The sequence below is a fragment of the Chroicocephalus ridibundus genome, chromosome 7 (assembly GCF_963924245.1).
Source record: "Chroicocephalus ridibundus chromosome 7, bChrRid1.1, whole genome shotgun sequence".
NCBI classification, from domain to species: Eukaryota; Metazoa; Chordata; class Aves; order Charadriiformes; family Laridae; genus Chroicocephalus; species Chroicocephalus ridibundus.
In genome coordinates, this window is record NC_086290.1 from 2654905 (window position 1) to 2675973 (window position 21069).

General features: G+C 49.0%; 1 protein-coding gene across 3 annotated transcripts in view; it reads right to left on the reverse strand.

Annotated features, from left to right (window-relative positions):
- Window positions 1–1377: 1377 nt before the first annotated feature.
- The window catches only part of LYPD6 (LY6/PLAUR domain containing 6), a 38659-nt gene continuing 18967 nt past the window's right edge, over window positions 1378–21069 (reverse strand). For all 3 annotated transcript variants that reach the window (XM_063342159.1, XM_063342157.1, XM_063342158.1), the window contains 4 exons: window positions 13002–13162; window positions 11456–11554; window positions 6217–6347; window positions 1378–5122 (listed from right to left, as the gene is read on the reverse strand). In XM_063342159.1, the coding sequence (XP_063198229.1) occupies window positions 4919–5122; window positions 6217–6347; window positions 11456–11554; window positions 13002–13119 (552 nt within the window). In that variant the 5' untranslated portion in view covers window positions 13120–13162 and the 3' untranslated portion in view covers window positions 1378–4918. The remainder of the gene's footprint in view (window positions 5123–6216; window positions 6348–11455; window positions 11555–13001; window positions 13163–21069) is intronic.

The window sequence follows — 21069 nt, forward strand, 5'->3', positions numbered from 1 at the left end:
ACTTGAGGCATAGCCTTTGCTGGTGGCTTGAGCCTTTTTAAGGGGGTCAAAATGCTCTCAGAAGCTTTGCCCTGCCAGTGAGTCCAAATTGGGGTTTTTTTTTGGGGATGGTGCTGGAGTCTGGCTGGCAATGGAGAAGAGGTTCCCGGGAGGTCTCAAAAAAAATGTTGGTGATTACAGGTACTGCAAACAGGAGGGTCAGCATCGCTTTGGGTGCTGCAGGGCAGAGGTACCAGGCGGGTTTTGCATGAACTGGGTGGCTGAAAGCTACGCTGGGCTGCTCGATGCCCACAAAAGCAGGCGAAGGCTGCGTCTAGTGGTGTTTAAGGGGAGGAGAAGCAACTATTTTGCAAACTGTTAATGAAGCTCCCATTTAAAGTACAACCAGATTTTTTCATCACTAAGAGAGAACTGTTAACATCTTGATGTTAATCCCCCCCCCCTTAAAGGCTTCTCCTGATGCTTGAGGCACGAAGCATTAATTGCACATTGTACTCCCCACCAACACACTTTTCCTGCTATTACATATATCCTGGCAAACATCAATTTATTATTTTTTGCCGTTGCTGTATCCTGGCCAGAGGAGCCTCGGCTCAGCCTTTCCCACTGCTGAAGCGGTCACTGAGATAGAAAGGTTTTTATCAGAACGCAGGAGAAACAAGTAAATTCATTTCTATACGTGTAGCGTAAGGGGAAAAGAGATTGTCAGAATATCCCATAATACGGCTATAGTTTCTTATGTCTTTAACTTATGTATCTCTTTAAACTTTTTTTTTTTTTTTAACTTTGGGTTGTACCTTCTTCATGTTACCCGTAAATATCTTTGTCCAAAACCTTTCATTAGCTAAATGAAGTTGTTTCCATCCAAGTAAGTGTAGGTTTCAGGGAAATTAGAAATGACTGCATTGAACCCTCCAGGACGCACTGGGACTAAGTGTGGCAGCACAATTATGGAAAAAAAGGGAAAGCTTTCCCCAGAGCAGGCGAGGGAATGGAAGACTTGGGTGTCACAAACTAAACAGGAACCTTCTCAGACTTATTTTATTCAAATGCCCAATATAAACCAATTTGCAACAAATAATCATGGGAGCTCGACAGGAGGAAACGATGGGAAAGATTCATTAGCTACAGTGGGAGTTAAACCAAAATGCTCTAAATACAGTTATTTGGGGGTTTTGGGGTGGTTTGGGTTTTTTTTTTTTGCTGTTAGGACACCAGAGAGAGGAAAAGGGGACAGGGGAGCAGAGAGCAGTGTCCCAGGTGCAGGGGGTGGCACGGCACTGAAGAGCAGGGATGGTGATGGCAACTGTACATGGTTATCAGACACCTCACATCATCTGAACATTTAAAATATTTATTTATACAAATGTACAGCATTTACAATAGTTAAAAAAATTAGAGATTTAAAAGGAATATTGCATATATAAATACGGTGCAGCTCAGCATTTATGTGCTTTTAAAAAGCCCCCAGCAGCTCTGCAGGCAGCCTGGGCACAGTGACCTGCTGGCACGGGGGGATGCTGTGCCCGCTCCCCTCTTGCCCTCAGGCACCTTCATTTGCTCTTTTGAGCTCAATGTCCATAATCCTGGTACCGGAGGTAGCAGCTCGGTTGGACAGGGCTCAGGTCCCTTTTGAAGGGCACAACTGCGGCACAGTGGCAGGGGAGCGGGGCCGGCACAGCACAGGAACCAGGACTTTCAGCATCTGCAGCAGCATCACGGTCAGAGCGAAGCTGGTGATGGGCTCAGGAGTGGCTCCCGCTCAGGTATTTTCCCAAAGCACCGGTCTCAGCAGAGCCACGTGGCTGGCAAACAGACAGCCCAGGTGGGGTGTAGTACTCACAGCCAAGCTGTGTTTTATAGGCATGTCCATTGTGTGCCTGAGAAGACATAATTTAACCATCCACCTCAGCATACAATGAATCAGCCCCTGAAACACCACGTTTTCCTCCACCAACTACAAAGGGAGTAGAAGTAACCGGCTTGGCGTAATGCAACATCGGTAACTAAACTTGCTCAGTGGCATCCCGGTCTTTGTGGGTAGAGCACGCTACCAGGTACCCAGAAAGGTCTCTGGTCTGTCTGAGGTCCACCTAAACACAGGATGAAGGTCCTGCCTGTTAGTGCACACGATGGGCCAGGTAGCACTGGAGCCCGTGTCCTCTCACTGCGGGTACCACACCTTGCATGGGGTGGGAGCGGTCCTGAAAGTCCAATATTTTCTGAGGAAATCCGGCCATTCCTGCAGCTCAGCCCATGTGATTATACATATCTAGCTCAGAGGTACACACCACCGGTTAGCCTTGTTAAATAACAACGAAACTGGAAAATAAATGGGAAATAGAGGGCGATGACATACAGAGAAGCCAGAAGACACAGGCAGAAACCTGACGGTGAGCCATTAACCAAGGCAGCCAGCTCGTGTCAGGAGGTAACTTCTGCTCCTTGCTGCTGGTTAGGTGTCTTATTGATTGACTCCTAAATACAGGTGTTTAACAGCATGGCCCAAAGTAAAAACATAAATCCTTAAAACCTCCAGCTGAGCTGCCACCACCAGCGTGTGAGCCCGGAGATGGTGAGGAGCTCCCCACGAGGTCCTACCTCTGGCCACGTGCAGGATGGCCCAAACCTCGAGCCCACCTCGATTGAACAGATAAACAAGATGTTCCTCAGTAATCCCAGACTTCCCAAGCTTCCAACACAGGTTCTCCAAGCGTGTGTCCTGAATCTGGGCCTGCTTCTACACCACAGCGTTGACGAAATGCTCGGCCATCGCAGAAAACCTGTTTAACCCCCAGCCCAGGAGAGAAGCTGAACCGCTGAGCGAGGTCCCTCCAGACTTAAATTCTTCCATTTCACAGGATAATAGTAATAATAAATACTTAAATTGCTGCTGGAGAAGCCATAACCCTCCACCTCATCGTCCCGCAGCCCATACAGGGTGAGTACCTGGCACAGCTCTGCTGCCGTGAGAGGCAGAGGAGGGAATGGGCTTTAGAAAGACGCCAGGGTTCATTTTTTCAGGGTCTCCAGCGAGAGGTCTGGCGTGCAGAAAATAACAGATTGCAACTACCCTCTTAATACCAGCCTTCTGCGAGCAAGTCACAGGCGAGCTGAAAGGACACCAAAAACGCAAGGTTTGTGAGGGAGGTCAGCTAGTCTGTCCTCAAAAATGCTAGTTTCGTATAAAAAGTTTAAAAAAAAAAAAAAGGAAAGAAACAGTGTTTGAAGTTCAGTTTTCACAATGAAGTATTATATACATTTTAGAAAACATCACCCAGTGAAGCACAGCGAGGCTTCCAGCGGGCTTTCCTCCCCCACAGACGTTACCTGAGACTAAATCGTGAGCGAGCGGTGCTTTAGGTCCTCCTCATCCTTTGCCTCCAGTAAAACTGGCCGGAGTTCACTCCAAAGGACACAGAACTCAGGACCTTGCGTGCTCAGAGCAGCAGTTTCCCAGCTCTTAATGTTATCCAACACAGATGGTGCCAAACGGGGGCTTGCTGGGACCCTCACAGAGCACTGAAGGGGTTTGCAAAGCATTTGGGTTCCAGCCTGGGCCACCTTCACCTGCCTTTCACTGTGTAACTCGCCAAAACAGCACTGAGCAGCTTGATAAGGCACAAGTTACCTTGGAGCGTGACTAGCCAAAAGTTAACTCATAAAAGAACCATTTACGACTACAGTGGTTTGTTGTTTTTTTTTAAAAAACCAAACAAAAATTATAAAAAAGTTTGGTTTAACTTTAAAACAAGTCCGTCCATGGACACCCTGCTTTATTACTGACCTTGCAAAACAAAGCTGATGCTTTTTCAATAGTGATGCAAACCATTATATATATATATATATATGAGATAATTTATATATTACAGGCTTACCCACTTGCAAAACAACCATTTTGCCTATCAATATCAGTTTTAAGAATGTTTTAAACGCTTTAGAGCCTACTCAACGTACAAAAATAAATATTGCATACATGATTTCCCAGCAAAACAAGCAACGCAGGTCACCAAAATGCAGCTGTAGCGAGCAACAGTCCATCCTCCGTCGTGGGAGCGCATTAAATAAAAGAAGCTGTTCAGGATCGACTCTCTCTCGTGCCGTAGGATGGTGGGTGCCAAAATGTGGAAATATGTAAAGCCCCAAAACACCAGGAACCTGTTGGCTTGGGAGCCACCAGCATCCCAACCGGGACACCCACTGGTTCTCCTCTTGGGAGGGTCAGGGACCACGCACCCGCCTCCCCTCTAGTTGCGCTTCAGGACCAGAGTTTTTAGAGTTTTTCCTGTTTGGTTTCTATACCAAAGTGGTTTTCTGCCCATCGCAGTGGGTGGTGGTGTGGGGGTGGCTCTTCGTGCTGCTGGTGGAACCTCAGAGGAAGCATCTGGGCGCGATGCTGGCCTGGTCCCAGCTGCTCCTTTGTCCTCATCCCTTCCAGCTTCTGCTGCCCTGCTACAAACTCCTGCCCTCTCCGGGAGGAGGACATGTGGGGAGACTGCAAAGACCTACTGCCTCTATATTATTTACCTTATGGTCTCAAAACAGGTTAAGGAGACACTGGCGTTAGTGCTGTGACGAATTATAACAAGAAAGTTTCAAATGCATAAGTGGTGATAATAGCAGCTGGCAGTGATATAGTACTTTTAAATAACATTTCTTCATGGAGAAAAGACAGGCGTTAAGAAAAGTCTATGTATCGGTCTCAGCCGTGGATTCTGGGAATGTTTTGCATGAGTTTCTTCAGAACAAAGTGGAGAAACCACACGATGGTTTTACCCCCTTCAAATACGTCAACATCCCAGGCTCGCTAGTTCATCGCTAACAAAAAAATCAGGAGGAAAACCAGCCTTACAAAGAACTCCGAAGCGCAGGCTCGGCGGGGAGAGGCTGGACGTGGGTGCAGATGTCCTCGGCCACCTCAGCTGTCCGGGCCCGCCGCGCGTGGCAGCGTCACCCAGTGCTGGGACACCAGCCCCAGCCAGAGACAGGCCGTCGTCAGCAGGGCGGGATGCGGGAGCCGCTGCGTCTTGTTGAGGGGGGAGAGGGTGGTGAACACGGCGTCCGTCGCGTTCCTCGGCAGCGGCAAGTTGCAGATGCTTCCTTCGCAGCAGGAGGTGCAGATCTGAAAGACACCGGGTTATAACTTGGTTATTGGAAAAATACCCATGCCACCGAATAAAGGCATAGGGAAAATAATAGGGCATTTGCAAAGGAGCACAGTGGCCAGTCTGGGGGTTTTTTTCCTGCCTTTTTTTTTTTTTTTTTCCCTTTCTTTTTTCCTTTCTTTCCCCCCTGCCCTTTGTTTTTTAAATCCCTCTACTTGGAGAACAATTTCACTCATGCAGGAGCCATACTGTTGGCTAGCACAAGGAGGACACATCCATTTTGAAGAGGTTATTGTATTTTTTTTATCCCAAATAAGTAAACTGACAAAAACTACTGTTGTTTGGTTCAAGTAGAGCTCAGGGGTCAGGACTCAAACAAACCAGAATTTATTCATAGAGGGTTTTTTTATTGCCTGTCACCCAGCGTGCAGGCACGGGGGCGATAGACAATCCCCGTGCCGGCACAAAGGCATGGAGATCTGGCTTCTGAGGGCAAGAAGGGGACAGTGACAGTGTCCTGCCAGAGCACACGGGTTCAGAGCAACTGGAGTAACGCGCCCGAGGCCAGGAGAGCATAAAATTCTCTGCAAACCCGCGATGGGGCTGCGGGGGGCCCGGCAGCTCAGCCAGCTCTTTCATTTTAACCGTTGGAGAAGTCCAAAAAGGCCGACTATTGACCTTCAGAAAAAAAAAAATCTTATTTATAAATTAACTGTTGGATTCGCACATCAAACGTTTGCTCCAAAGGTTTCGGGGCTTTACCCGTCCCGTTTCGGTAAGAAACCCACCAGTCGGTGGGCGAGCGTCCGCTGCAGAGCGGAGGGGACCAAGCCCGGAGCAGATCCGCAGGCGAAGGGAGAAGGGAGCGGTTCCCTCCCCGCAGCCGCTGGCAGGAGCGTTGTTTAAAGAGATTATTCTTTTGCTCTGGGAGAGGTTATCCCTTTGTTTCTGTAACAAATGGAAATGAGCTGGAGCTCGTTAAGAAGAGAAACTTGATTTTTTGACGATGCTGATTTACCCACTGAACCGGTCAGACTTCCAGCGGAGGCCAAAAGGATTCTGCCCGGTTTTCATATAAGAAAAAAAAAGAAGAGCAATTTTTATCCTTTACCTTGTATTCTTCATGCTTTACATATGTGCATCCCGTAGACAGACAATCCTCTAATGGCACACAGCGTTTGGTGACGGACACGCTCTCGCCCGTAACTTTCATCATGTGTTGGCTAAAGCAGTATCTCGTACCTAGAAAGATGGAAAAATGTGTTTACCCGTCCATTTTGAGTTTTGTGAGAGTCTAACAAATAGGAAGAAACCGGATAGAGGTCTTAGATATTTTTTTTTTCAAATCTCGGGATTTAAAAAAAAAAAAAAAAAAAGAGACTTTTGAGGTATTTATTGCAATACATAAATGTCACTAAATACACCCCCCCACACACCCCCCGAGCTCTGGTTTCAAAGCACACTGGAACACGGAGGTTTGTTCCCCGTCCGACTGCGGGTCTCTGCGTTCCAGCCAAAGAAACACGGGACGTTGGATGATCGGGTTACAGAGGGAGGTTCAAATAAACACCCAAAATCTCCTATGGCGTTAGTTTTACAAGAATGGCCTTTAAAAATTAAAACCTTTGCAATACCTGTTTATGCCTGAATTTTTTTTGTTTGTATAGGTTTGGGGTTTTTTCCCTAGCTTCATGCACAACCATTAATTCTGCAGAATTACCTAAAACGTTACACATTGGAGACGCCTTTCCCTGTATCCTAGCGGCCCGCGCGAGCGCTCCCATCCCAGCTCTGCCGCGGCTCCTGCGCAGCCCAGAGAAGATCCTTCACCTTCTCTGTCCCTCAGTTTTATCATCTATAAAATAATGCCAAAATACCGGCAAAACAATGATTTGTGTATTTCTCAGCTTCACGGTCTTTGGAAAAAGCACCGTGGAAGGGACCGTGGCCCCGGTATTCCCATCGCGTCTTCTGCACGCTCCTCCTGTGGGCTCCCTCATGCCCAAGGGGGACAACCCTCCTCCTCCTCCTCCTCTTTTTAAGCTACTCCTCTGGTGACACTTGCAAAACGCACAGAAAATTCGAAGTAGAACGTCTGACAAACGCTGTGGCTGTCCTCAGGCTTACAGGAATTTGGGTTTATTTCATGCTTTAGTTGTCAGAGGGAAGCTGCAGGTGCTGTTTCCCCGCCTGGCACTCCAAGATGAAAACACCGGGTTTCCAACGCAGGAAACATGCCATTATGTGTTTCTTCTTTAAATTATACCTTGCTTCTTATTAATCAGCCTTATTATTAATAAAATTGTTGCTTTCATACGGGGAAAAAAAAAGGGAGTGTAGTTAATTTAAAGCGAACATTCCCGTTGAGCCCTTGTCTCCAACGGGCAAAGCCCCGCATACTTCTCGTGTTTTAGGCATTCGGCAGCAGCCGAGCGAGATTGCCGACCGAACGCGTTCTTCATGAGGCAATAAACCCCCTCAGACATCTGCCATATCTTTGACCTGCTCTTAACTCGAGTGCGATATCCACAGCAAACAGCCGTAACTTATCTCGGGAGGCTGGAGACCCTCGGTGTGCTGCCTTCCTTCAAACCGGCCGGGGCTGCCACGCGCGGCTCTTAATGGCTTTTCCAGGCTCTCCTGCCCCCGGGGGTGAAGCTCTCGCAGTTTTACCCCACTCTCTGCGCGGCGGCTTTGAGCTTCTCCCAGGACCTTGCCTGGAAGTGCCATTTCCCAGCAAACCTGGGCACCCGTGGCTTTATTTCTCCTGCAATGGCTCTGTCCGTGCCGAGGAGCTCGCCCCGACAGGCCCCAGATGGAACAAATAAAGCTTCTAGCACCCCATAACTCTTTTCGGGCTGTTTCATTCTTTCTTCCGCATGTGTTTTTAGAAAATATCGTGCGGTCATCTTGGAGATATGTATTTTCCCCTGCTCAGAGGGAGCGAGCACGCCTCTCCTCGTACAGCCACCACTGACGGCTACCATCGCTGCGAGGCAGGGCGGCAGCTGCGGAGTAAGCCCACAATAAGCAATAAAATCCACCTACTCACATTAATATTAACTTCTGCGCCCCATCCCGGTCTGCCGCTCTTCTCAGAGCAGGATTAGCGCAATGGCGACAGGCGCTATGAGAAGGATTGGGCCAGAGAGCACCAGGAGAGTCCAGAGCAAAGCGGAGGTGGGGAACATCAGCGTGGGGGGGTCGTTAACTGCGCTGCAGGTGGGGAGGCTGCTGGACGGAGGGAGGGAAGAGGGACTCCAAACTGACCCCGTGAAGAACACAGGCTACAGAGAAGAACCCAACACTATAAAAATTTTACCAAAAATAACAGAGACATTTAGAGCGATTCAGATAAGACTTAGAAGCTGATGCTTCCAAGCACGGTGGTCCCAAGCCAGGCTGCAAGCTGTACGGCCACAGGGTAAGGATGGCTCTTGGTGGCATCTTATCAAGAAAGCATGGAGTAATGCTTCCTAAATTTTGCAGTTCCGGAGCGTCACTGTCTTTTGCATTTGTCCGTTCTCTGGTGGAACTGTCATGCAAAGACTGTGTGACGCACTTCAGCTACGAGGGATCTCCAAACACCTGCACACAATGGACAGCCGCGGTCTCGACCTGCCAGGAGCGTTGTTGACCTATGGCAGCATCACCCAGCGCCTGAAACGCACATTCCCCATGGGATCCACCTCCTGGGCACCCTCCTGCACCCTTAAAGGGAGCACGAAACCAGCTACTGAAACCAGAAGTCAACGGTGCAGACAGCCAGCCAGGCTCGGGGCAAGCAAACCAGCCCCGCACATTGCGACCCAGCAAGGCTGGCACGTGTCTCCAGAAGGAGAAGGTTGTCCTCTCCGTTTTAAACTGGGTAGGGAAACACTGAATCTGGGGTTTTAAAGCACCCAGAGTCACATGTTGACTTTTGAGAGCCCATTTCCCAACCCGCAGCCTCTAATGGCGCCTTCGGGTGCCACCCGCAGTGGCTGGAACGTCACCGTGGTGGTGGTGGCCACCACCGAGACATCAGCCCGCCCACAGGCCGTCCAAAAATAGAGTACTGGGAGTATTTTGAGTGCAGTATTTCCATACAAATTAGATCACTAACACAGTTTCTGCTTGAGCTGAAGCTAATAAATAACAGAAAACAAGGTTAATGCACAGCAGGAGGCCTGCCTTCTAGGAAATGCTTTTTCTAACCTCTGTTCAGTACAGGGATTCGTGTTTTCACTCTCCATTACAATGAATTTTGTTGTACACAAAATGTGGTTCCCTTTAAGTCCTACATTATAGTTAATGAACATATTTTGGTTTGCATTTTAGTAGCATTCTGTCTTAAAAAAAAAAAAAAAGAAAAAAAAAAGAAAAAGGAAAAAAAAAAAAAAAAGAAAGCAAATACCAGTATGGAGTTTTCTTGTTTTCTCCCACCATTTAACCCAAGCAAAACAGCAAGGGCTCGGATTCGGATCACCCCAGCGAGGGGGGCGGCGCCACGAGCACACCCCTCTGCCTCCCGGAGATAAGGGAAGTCCCCGAGCAGATAACCCCAGCCCCCAGAGCACGCCCCGGGTCAGGCCTCAAACCTGAGGCTGCATTTCTGCGGCTTCCTTACCCGAACGCAGAATCACATTTGAACGTTAAAGCAACAGAGAGAAAAAGCTGGCTTAACAAAAGGTTGGGGAGACACGACTTTATCAGCTTTGCTTCCACTGCAACAGAAGGAGGACGGAGCACTTGAGCCCCAGCGCCCGTCCCCTTTCCCAGTTCCCTGCTCCTCCGACGCACAGCGACTCCGCAGTCGCTCCTTCCCGGGGGCAGCGGGGGGCTGGGGGTCTGTGCCACCAGCAGAGCTGTGCTCCAGCCCAAGGCAACACCATTTCGGGGCAGTCTGGGCACTAACGAGTCCTGCCTCGAGTGAAACGTTATCGGATCCCTCCAGTTTAAGGAGATAAGAAGTCTGCTGTGCTGAAGTTCAAAGGTAGACTCGGATTTGCGGCTGGCCCCTTCTCACGGCTAAAACCCCATCCTGACTTCATGGACGTGGGCGCTTGTACCAGCGGCAGGAGGGCTGGTGACCGTGACTCGCAGCTGCAGTCTTGGGGAACACAGACACACCAAAGCGTGGCTTCCCCCTCCCCTAAACAGCCACTAAGTACTAACTTCGCTTTCCAGACGGGCACATCTTTTTCGGGCAAGCCGTTTCTGCTGGCTGTTGCTAAGGGCAGACGGTGAGGTCACCCCTCGCTCCGCGATGTGCAGGTAACACCGCCCTTAGTCATTTAAATATCACCTACTCCTGTCAAAACAGGGAGCGTCCGTGAACATCGGTCTCATCTGGTGCCAGCCAGACTGATCTCTTTTATCATTGTTGATGTTGTGCTGATTTGAGCTCAAAGCAAATACATTCTCGGACAGATAACACGCTCTGACACAGGCTGCACACACAGCTGGTCCATCGCTGCGGTGCAGGTTATGGTCTTTCTCTTTCCAAGATAAATATTTTCTGAGGGCACTTGTAATGTCCCACAACAGACCACAGACATTCCGGATAGATGCTGCACAAGCGCTGCTGAGCCTACAGAAAGCACCAGGGGAGGGGTGAGCCCCGGCAGCATCCCTCTGCCCCGGCAGCCCCGACAGCATCCCACCACCCCAGCAGCATCCCTCTGCCCCACTGCCACGGCGGCTGCCACCTGCCTACACGTGGTTGCCACATCGGTGAGGACCCAGTCCACATCCAGCCCATGTCCAGGGCTTCGTCAGGGGCCGTGGACATCTTAACACTTGTGAGCGTCTCAAAAAGAGAAGCGGTCGGGGAGGGGGAGGTCTGCGGATCTCGCCGATACCTGGATCTGATATTTGGGTGCCTGTATCTAAAGCCCTTTCTGAGCTGTTCCCAACTTCAGACTCCGATGGGGGTTATGAGCCCAAAATACTGAAAATACCTTGATGCCAACCAAAAAGGAGGCAGGCTCAGCCGCCCTGAAGCGTGGGCTTGTGCCCCGGGGGAGGGAACCCAACAAAGCGAGAACCGGTCCCGTACTCACCAGGAAGAGAAATACAACCCTTAAATAGGCGTCAGCCTGATTTAATTTCCCGCTGAGCTAGAGGAGTATGGGGAACAGATGAAAGTCCTAAACTTCACCCACTGCCAAGAGACAGAAAAGCTTAAAGGATTACTCGTATCGCTTACACATCTCTCTTGTCGAGGAGGCTTACACGCGGGAGCAGCAATCGCCGGCACCCGCGTACGCCTAAGGAATAAAGGGGGCTCAGTGCTGTCCCCGCGGTGGGGACAGCGAGCGGTTGTCGTAAGGTGGGTTTAAATTAAACACCAGAATGCGGCTGGTTACCTCTTGGACAATAGACATCCGGAGCCCATCGGTTGCATTCATAATTATCTGCTGCCTTTTCGCAGGTGAAGCATTTAAATCCGTGAGGATACGGTGTGGCTGAAAGGAACAGACAGCATTCAGTTAAAATGAGCCAATTAATCCGGTTCTACTACGCTTTTCAGAGGCACACAGCAGCACTTGTTCTCTTTAAGACATATCTGTCTACAAGTATACCTGTCAACCTCGTCAAGTTGGGCCTGATTTGTAAAAATCCTATCACCGATAGCAATGTGGGAAAGGCGCGTACAGATACAATAAGGACTCAGTTCGGCCGCGTTTGCCGAACAAAAGCTCCCACTGCCGACTTCAAAGGGAGTTAATGCGAGCAAGGAGTCCTTATTCGCTTGATATCAGAGCTCGCATCCAATACTGCTACTTTATCACCGCTGATAACAAAATATCAGATGGACTAAAATACTTCTGGATTCTGTCCCACCAAGGAAAGGAGCTACCCCTTTTGAAGGCAGGCCGATGTCCCCAAAGGAAAGAAAAATCAATTTGCTGAACCTCCAGATTTTAACAGCAGACTCCATCCTAATTTATCTCGCCAAACGAAGAGCGTAGCTTCTTAAGTGGTCTCCTGGCAGGGCTTCTGTAGCACATTCAATACATCTTCAAGATGCTGCCACCTTCTCAGAAGCCAAATGGGTCACGTTTATCTCCATGGGGCAAAGTAAGCCAAACCTCCACAGCCTCACGGGCCACGTCTCACCCCTCCCTGCCCTCCACCTCCTCCCCTCGCCCACTGGTTCTGGGCCAGACCCCGTCGGGTAGGAGAGGTGAAGCAAGAGGCATTGACAGCTTGTCTCCCCAGGCTCCTCTGGGTAAGGACCAACGAGTCGCCTGGGGGCGTCTCTGGAGGGGCTGGGGCTGCCCTCGAGGAACAGCTTGGGGTGGGATGACACGACAGCGCTAATAAATCCACCCCGGGGCACTATCAGATCATGGTTACAGCATAAAACAGGAATTCCATCTTGCTCGTAATGAATATAAATTTTTCAGCCAAATTTGGGAAGGCGGAGAGTTTTCCCTGGGAGCAGATGGCAGGCACAGCTCTCTCCGCCTAGAATTTGTAACTGATAAAGTGAACAGGCCGGTGAAAGGGGATTCCATAAAAGAGCTGAAGGTGCATAACTTTGCTATAGAGTTGCCTCAGGGCGCTACTGAAATAACGTCAGGAGCGGCTGGTTGGTGCCGCAGCTGCAAATGGCCGCGTTTGGCCCTTGCTCGGAGCTATCGATGTGCTCGGGCAAACGGCGCGGCCGTGGGGCTTGGTCTTACGGCCAGAGAGATTGTTGCGGAGCAGAAAACAGAGAACAAAACACCCCTGACACGCTCAGCAACTGCCTTTCTGTAGCCCTTGCTGTCCTTTAATCCCTTTTGGGAAGCAACGCTCTGTTTTTACATCGTGAGTACCGGGAATATTTCTTTAATCTTTGCTCAACTCAACCCCCTTAACGCCCCCGTTCGCCCCCGTCCTTACCCCCGCGCAAAGGTGGCTTACTGGAAGGGTGGAGGTAGACGATGTCCTTGACGGTGAAGTCGCGGGGCTGGGTGGCCGGCGGGCGGGTGGCCAGCAGGCAGAGCAGCAGCACCCAGGCCGGCGCGGGCTGCGAGGCCATCGCCCGGCGAGGACGTACTCATGCGGCGGCCGAAGAACCTCACCTGGGAGACGGCAGAGAAACAGGGGTGAGCAGAGGAAACCCACCAGCAGCCCAGCCACCACCTCCGCCCCCAGCAACCCAACCTCGCCAAAACCACGACGGTCCCATGAACCTTCGGCTGCCCTCCCGCGGGGACAGGCAGCCGTGTGGTGACTTTGGTGTGGGCTCAGTGACATCCCTGGCACCGCCGGGCAAACCCTTTCCCGGCCAAATGGGAGCCGAGGGGAAGGGTCGTTGGGTTCATCGCTGTTTACAATTTCACCGGTCAGCGACTGGTTTGCAAAAACCTGAGTAGGACGTTGATAAAGTCATCGGAGACTGCACTGCGACAGGATTTAATTTCTTCTTTTAGAGAATATTGGAAAATTGGAGAATTGAACTGGGAAGAAAGGAAACGGGGTAGATGGAGACCCATCGGGATGTCCGGGGGAGCAGCGATGGGTCTCCCACTCCCACACTCCAACACAGGCTCACACCCTTCAAAAATGCACCTTCTCGCCCAACCAGAAGCTCCACGTTACTTTCCACGTATCTCAGGAAAGGCGAGGAGCTGCAGGTTGTCCCTGCCTTCACCTGGCTGCTGTTAATAACAGAGTGACTGTTGCATTTTCCTCATCCGTGCTCCAAAGGGTCTTATTCCTCTGTGACGCTGTTGACAACAAGTGCAGGGTGTTTTCCCCATGTCCCCAAACGAAGGGAACTAAGCAGAATTGAAGCAGAAACAAATACCCACTGTGGCACCACCTGTGAAGCCGTCCCAAAATCAGCAGCTTTCAGGAGCAATCTCCAGCAACAGACAACGCTAACGCATCATTAAATACACAGCTCATATTATTACAATTCCGTAAAAAATGATGAAAACACGCGTCAAAACCGAGCGGGACAGGAAAGCCCCGAGAGGACGCGGCTGCCGAGGCAGGCAGGAGCCGCCGGCTTCCCCCGGCCGCTGGCGTCCCTCCAGCACACACAGGGTTGGGGTGTTTTTTCCACCCAGACTGACCAAAAAAATCAGCGATGCCCAGATATTTCCCTAAGCAACTTTGAAAGCGTGGTACCCATTGTTTAATAAATCATTTTTGTTGTTTTACTCAGGAAAGATGTTCCAGGGGCGAGGATGTAACCTTCCACCCCTGGCTCCAAATGTTTTTCTTGCAGCGGAGACCCACACAGGACCAGCAGCGCGATGGCTGGCCGGGGGGGGCTGTCATTATCCTTGGCTCTTATCTGAAAACACCCCTTTTAATTAAAACACTGTGAAATCCATAAAAATAGTGAGGGAGACAGATAACGCATAGTGTGGTGTGTTAGGCTTTGTTGTTTTAACCTTACAAAGAGGAAAATGCCAATTTCCATTGAGTTTAGTCCACGAATGCAACCAGGGGAAAATCAAATCCTGATTAGAAGCAGAAAGGAAATAAAACAAGCCTCTCCCAGCCACGGGAAAGATGAAAGAAATGCGACCAGCAGCTCTCTGTGGGGTCTGGAGGAGGAGCCCCAGCAAAGCCAGTTGGAGCCCACCTCGGCCAGGGAGCGGGGCATCCGCGTGGATTCAGGACTATTCACGTTTTTGAGTTCTCATGGCTAAACACGCACGGACCTGGAGCTGAGCTGGCCAAATGCCAACCCTGTCCTGATGGTCCTGAGTCGAGGACAACAGGAGCCATCAGCTGCACAAGCAACGGCACTGGGTAGACATGTTCCCCTCCAGGAGAGTTCACTTTCAGGGCACGTATTTATATGTTCAAGGCCAGGTTGGACGGGGCTTGGAGCAACCTGGGCTGGTGGGAGGTGTCCCTGCCCAGGGCAGGGGGTGGAACTGGATGGTCCTGAAAGTCCCTTCCAACCCAAACCATTCTGTGATTCTATGTTTTAGGTTGGAAAAGACTCTTAAGATCATCAAGTCCAACCGTAAACCTAACACTGCCAAATCCACCCCTAAACCATGTCCCTAAGCTCCCTAAGAATTCCTCCCAAGTATAATAAGAAAATAATTTCTTGGGTTTTCTCAGCACGTTCACAAAAAGCCCTTTGCAGTACTGATCAAAGTCTTCCCGTTGAGGACATGAATTTTCCCTCTATTGTACACGCTCCCTTTTAGGGACCAAGCGCTCATTCAGCCCATCTCCAAGTGCCTGTGCCTAGCTGTTAGTACTTGCCGAGTCGTCAGATTCAGAAGACAAGGGGCTGTTAGTCCTGCCTGCGAGGGCGGCAGAAATCCTCCAGCTGCGCACCAAAAATACTCACATCGTGCCTCTTGTAATTCAGCAGCTGAATTGCCAGCACCACTTCTAAGGAGTTGCAAGAACCACAAATGAATATATGGAATTCATTTCCCCACCTCTATTTTATAGGTTTGAAAGGGATTTAATTACAGGCAAGGAATTAAAATTTTAAACCCCTCTGTGTTCCAAACAACCCCGAGCCGAGCGGAGCAAGGCCAGCCTGGCCACCGTTTTGAACTATGGCAGCTACTGAAGTAAAAAGTCCTTATTGAGCAAAACACCCGCCACCGTCAGAGTCACCACTCTTCACAGCGAGCATGTTCTACCTGGCCACCCCATACACGCGTAGCTAGAACAGAAATAGATACTTCTGCATAGATAGGAGTCCCTCCTGTCAGAAACTTGAATACTCAGTATTTCACAAATATTTTGAGTACGTACACATGGGTACACATAGTTCTATCTTTCGCAGAAGGCAAAACTAAATGTACAAGTATACTACATCCAATGGAGAAAATATTCGTTGAGATTTACGGCAATACTGGTATTTCACAGAGAGTGGAATATCAAAACCTACTTTGAATAACATCAGACATATTCAATAATTACTGCTCAGCACACCCACACACAAAAAGAAAATGTAATTACTTTTTTGTTTTTAAAGGAAGGGGATAAATATATATATATATATATGGACACACTGTCTTAAAACCTGCAGACATTTGACAGGAAGTTGTTTTCAGTTCACTATTTTCCCCCCAAATCATCCCAAACTATATTTTTCTGCAAACATGGCTTCTCTTCATGAGGTCTATAAGCCCTAAGAAGCTTCATCAAGGGCAGGAAGACTTTTTATTTTGCTCACAAGCCCCTTCCAGCTCATGGCTTCCAGCCAAAACCGCCAATCGTTGTACAAAAATATTTTTTGGAGCAGCTTTCGCCGACGTATCGGCTACGGCAGGGCTGAACCTCTGCTCGCGCAGAGCAGAGTGCACGCACCAACCTAATAGGAAATGGCATGGCCCGACTCTGAATTCGATACGGGATTGCAGTTCGGGGAAATAGTCACATGGTATTTAGCTCATGCAGTCTGTTTATAAAAGGTCTTGGGCGCTGACACAGAAATCCTAGTTAACTCAATCTTTCCAGCTTCACCAGCACCTTTCAGACGGAAAGGCATCCCCATCCCCGCTCTGCAGCAGGATTACTTCTTCCTGCCCTTTGCCCCCACACGGCGCTATGGAAATTAACCATTAAATTCCCTAAGCAGCAGCCCAATTGCCCATCTGTCAGGTCTCATTAGGGCGGCGACGTCTCCTCCTCCTCGCTGTCACCAGCGCTGGGGACAATGGAAGGTCCCCATCCTCCAAGGAAGGACCGGGGAGCCCTCGAGCAGAGGCGCTGCCGAACGTCAGACCTCTGGTTCTGGGGGAGATGCGTTGTTGGAGAAGGCAGTTATTTGTGAGGATGTATTAGTCCCTCCTGTCCCTCTCGCAAGCTCAGTAGATACCTGCTCGTTGGTCTTCACTGATGGCCACGAGCTGGGCTGCTGCTGGCTGCCAGGCTGCAGTAAATGTTGCAGCATTTCAGGAGAAAAAAAAACAAGTCAGACACCAAATCTTCCCATACAACCAGTTGGCCAAAGCCAGGCATGAAGGAATTCCTGGTTTGTAGGCATTTCTGTGGTCCTCCTCCTTGTGCGAGTACAACACATGCTGCAGCACTGAGTGCCCTCCACCTCCCTCCCACGGGAGACGAGGCATTGCCCTGCTCTCCCTGTATGTCTGATGCAGGCGGAGGTTGCCCAGTCTCACCAGAGGCTGATGCTTGGGATAACTTCTGCTGGTATCTCGGCTCCACCTTCCTTCTCACTCTCTGGGCGACATCTCCAAGTTTTATAGCTTGCTACCTCACTTCATCTTGAAGATGTTGTCTCTTATCTCTTCACTTGGAAGAACCTCCATCTCAGAGCACCCTAAAGCAACACTTCTTTCAGATAGATAAAATAGTAAAAGCAAACAAAAGCTCCCTCTCAGCAGGCAGTAGACTTATCAGCCCTAAAGTATCAAGCACAGCATGCCAAAGCAGCAACATCTGTGAGAAACTGCAGAAATCACAGCACGAGTAATTTGCTCTAGCAAATTCCACCATGCAAGGTCAGCTGGACCATCGTTCTACTATGTTATGATGATAATTCATGAGTGATAAACCACATCAAAGGAGCTACAACCAGTGTGACAACGCTGGAAGGTCTGTTCCTGGATGCAAAGTCTACCCAACAGTCGTTCCTCCTTGTGGACATCACCAATGTGACTTTCCCAACAATTGCAAGAGTTAATTCCCTGTTCTTTACGTTTCCTCCTGCCTTTCTCACAGTCCAGATAAAGCTGCAGGTTGGAGTTTCCACTACCGAATCTACAATACATGCATTCATTTGCATCTCTCTACAGCTTCAAAAATTAAACCCCAGCTCTCTAACTGTGTCACGTCATCACCGTCCCAAGACAAATCTGGATTGCAATGGAAGGTTTCCCACCTACCGGCTGTGCAGGAGCCCGGACAGCAATCACAGAGGCTATCTGCAACTTCACCAGCTCTACTCACAATCTTCCCCCTCCACCTCGCTCAATTTTTTTTACCTCTTTTTTTTGGGGGGGGTCTATTCTGTTTATTTCTTGTCTTTTGGTTCCTTCCACACACGTCAGAAAGATTTTGAACAAAACTGGGAATTCATTTGAATTGCCTTCAAATCCAGCTGCTTTCCATTTGCCATTTAGAGAATTTTCTTTGCAGTTTGGCCTCAGGAATGGTTAAATTTATGTTATTCTCCTGATAATATGGGATGTAGTGAAGCACATGAAACTTCTGGCTAAGGAACCTGTAGGTGCCCGTGCAAAGGGGTTCACTACCTCTCCTCATTTACAGTAAGCAAGAGTAATTAAACAATCAAACACAATTACTGCACAAATTACTCCCAGAAATGTGGACGATCTAATCGCCTTGCTGCTAATTACAAAGCCTGTAGTTCATTGAGCTAAAAGCCCAGGTCCTGGGAAGCGAAGGGGGGTACAATATGTTCCCTCTCGCACCGTCTTCCCTCGGATGCAATTTAGTCTTTAACAAGATGTGATTTCACAATTATTTTAGAAGTAGCACATTGCTTCTATTTTCAACCCGTGTTACTTATATTTTCAGTCCAACTAGCGAAAGCTTAACTTTTCTTAGGTCATAAATAAACCCCTCATCTTTTAATGAGTTGTAGTAAAATGCCACTTCTATTCGTGCATCCCCAGAGGATAGTTTGGCTTCAGATAAAAAACAGAGGAGAGATGAAACAGATGTATTTCGCTTGAGTATTTCAGATACTCAGAATTTGGCATAAATGACAGGGGAAAAAAAAAAAGTTAGCTTAAAAATCAGGCAGGCCATGATGTTCACATGAGAAAATACATTAATGGTCAAATTAATTGTCAAACTGAGAAGGCGAGATATTCAAAGTCAGACATAATTCATTTCCATAGTAATATTTAAGACTGAACACTGCTGAACTAGCGGCAAGACGGACATGGATGACCTAACAAATCATTTCAAGACCTATCCCCCAGGTTTTGGCATGGCATGCCCTAGAGGCAGCAGGGGCAGTGAGCCCTGAACTCAAGGGGATGTGCGAGACCAGGATTCGGTTCGGTCGGGGAAGTCTGGAAGCCGGCGCTCGCCCCTGCCCTGTCCCACGGCACATGGGCTGACCCCAATGCGCGGGGAGCCCCCAGACAGCCCGGCTCCACGCAGACGGAGGATAAGGAAACCATGGGTGAGCGCAGAAATCCTGGGATTTTCCTGCTAATAAGAAGCAAAAAACCATTTCTCGAGCTCCAGCGGCCAGGCCCCTCTGCAAAGGGGAAGCGGGGGGTGTAAATTATTTCCTAAAAAAACGCTGAAGTTCACTGGGGGCCACTGAAAGGGCTCCTCTCTCCAAGGCTGGGATGCCGTTTGTGTGGACCACGCGTTGCGTACGGCTCCTTTTGCTGCCCGGGAAAGTCTCATTTAAAAAAGGAGGTGCAAGGCTCCGAGCAGCCGGCCCCGGGAAGGGTGTTTCGGGGCAGGGAGGCCGCCACAGCCAGTCCAGGGTTGGTGACACTGTGAAACGGTGCTGGCAGCGGGCAGGGTGGTGGTGCTCTCCTAGGGAAAGGTAAAACGAGGTCCCGAGCCAATGCAGTAAGTTAAATTTGGGTGAGGTTCGGTGTGGCGACAGCAATTGGGATCATCCCGGACCATCTTTCCTACTTATATTTAACCCAAGAAGCAAGAGCATTCCCAATAAGCAAGGGCATTTAACCCAATAAACAAGAGTTAAAACACGGGGAAGCACTTATGGTGCGACCATGCAATGCATCTGCTAGGAAAAAGGGCAAAAATGCGCAGCACATTACCAAATAAAACGTAGCCAAGAGTAAGAGATGCCAATGAGAGGAGTGAGATAAAATACAACAGGAGGACGCATCCCATGCTTACAAAGAGACAGCCGGCAAATGATCTAATTGCAACCAAGACATGAAACTCTTCAATAAAATAGTTTTCTGGCCCATGTACCAGGCTAGCAGATATATATACTCAGGGGTTTTAAAAGAATGAGATGATACTGCTGAGCTTTTGGGGTTACATTTTCTAGAAAATTGGGACAGTCTAGAGTCCAGGAAGATCATCAGCACAAACTCCGAATTTTTAAAGGCTCAAAGGAACGCCTGCTTAGCCCCAGGTCAGTCCTGGGTAAACTCACACAACAGTCTTATTTATGCTACACCAACAAACATTTCCAGTTGTAAAAAAAATTGCGAGAGGGTTGGTAGGATTTTGTGGAAAATAGGTCTCCAAACAAACCCGTCGTTTTGAAATGGGCAGGATTACGGCTCTGGCTGTGAAAGGAGACTGTTACACAGAATAATTGGGGGGAGACCAAAGCACCAGACCCTTCTGATTACAAAAATGAGTTCTACCCAATTAACCAAGCATGCTTGGGACAAATTAAAAAAAAAACATCTTAGTGACATCTCAAAATCTAATTGGTGAAAAGGGCATCTTCAAATGAAAATACTTATTTTTTTTCACTTTCCTGCAAGGCTACGTTCAGCCTTTTGTCCCAAAACTATTGACAACAAGAAACTTCTTGTATTAAACACCCCAGAAGACGTTAAAGAGCGAGCCGAAACGCTTGTCCGTCATGCAACAAACTGTGCTTTAATAAAACCATACATCAATCTGCACCATTGTGTCCTGGCTCTGCCCATGCCTTCCCCCTCGGCTCTCCAGAGCGATTTGTGACAGTTCTTCTCGGACATCACCCCGCACATTTGACATGCTAGATTAGGCACCGAGTCACAGACTGCTCGGCATCGACCCAAAGCGAGCTTTGTAGATGTTCAGAGATCAGCCCCAAAAACACAGTATTGGGGAAACGAGATTTTATTGTTACGGACTAATTCAAAACTTGAGCTTTTCCCCCGCAGAAGAGAAACAGGACCTTTTTCACCAAAATCAGCATAAACAGGATTGGGCCGTTACTATTCCTTGCGATGGGCGAGATATTAATAAACTCTCGTGCTTCCCATTCACGCTGTAGTGCCATGTTTTTTTCCCCAAACAATTTAACATATTTATGCAGTAGTTAATGAACACCGGGCGGCATTGT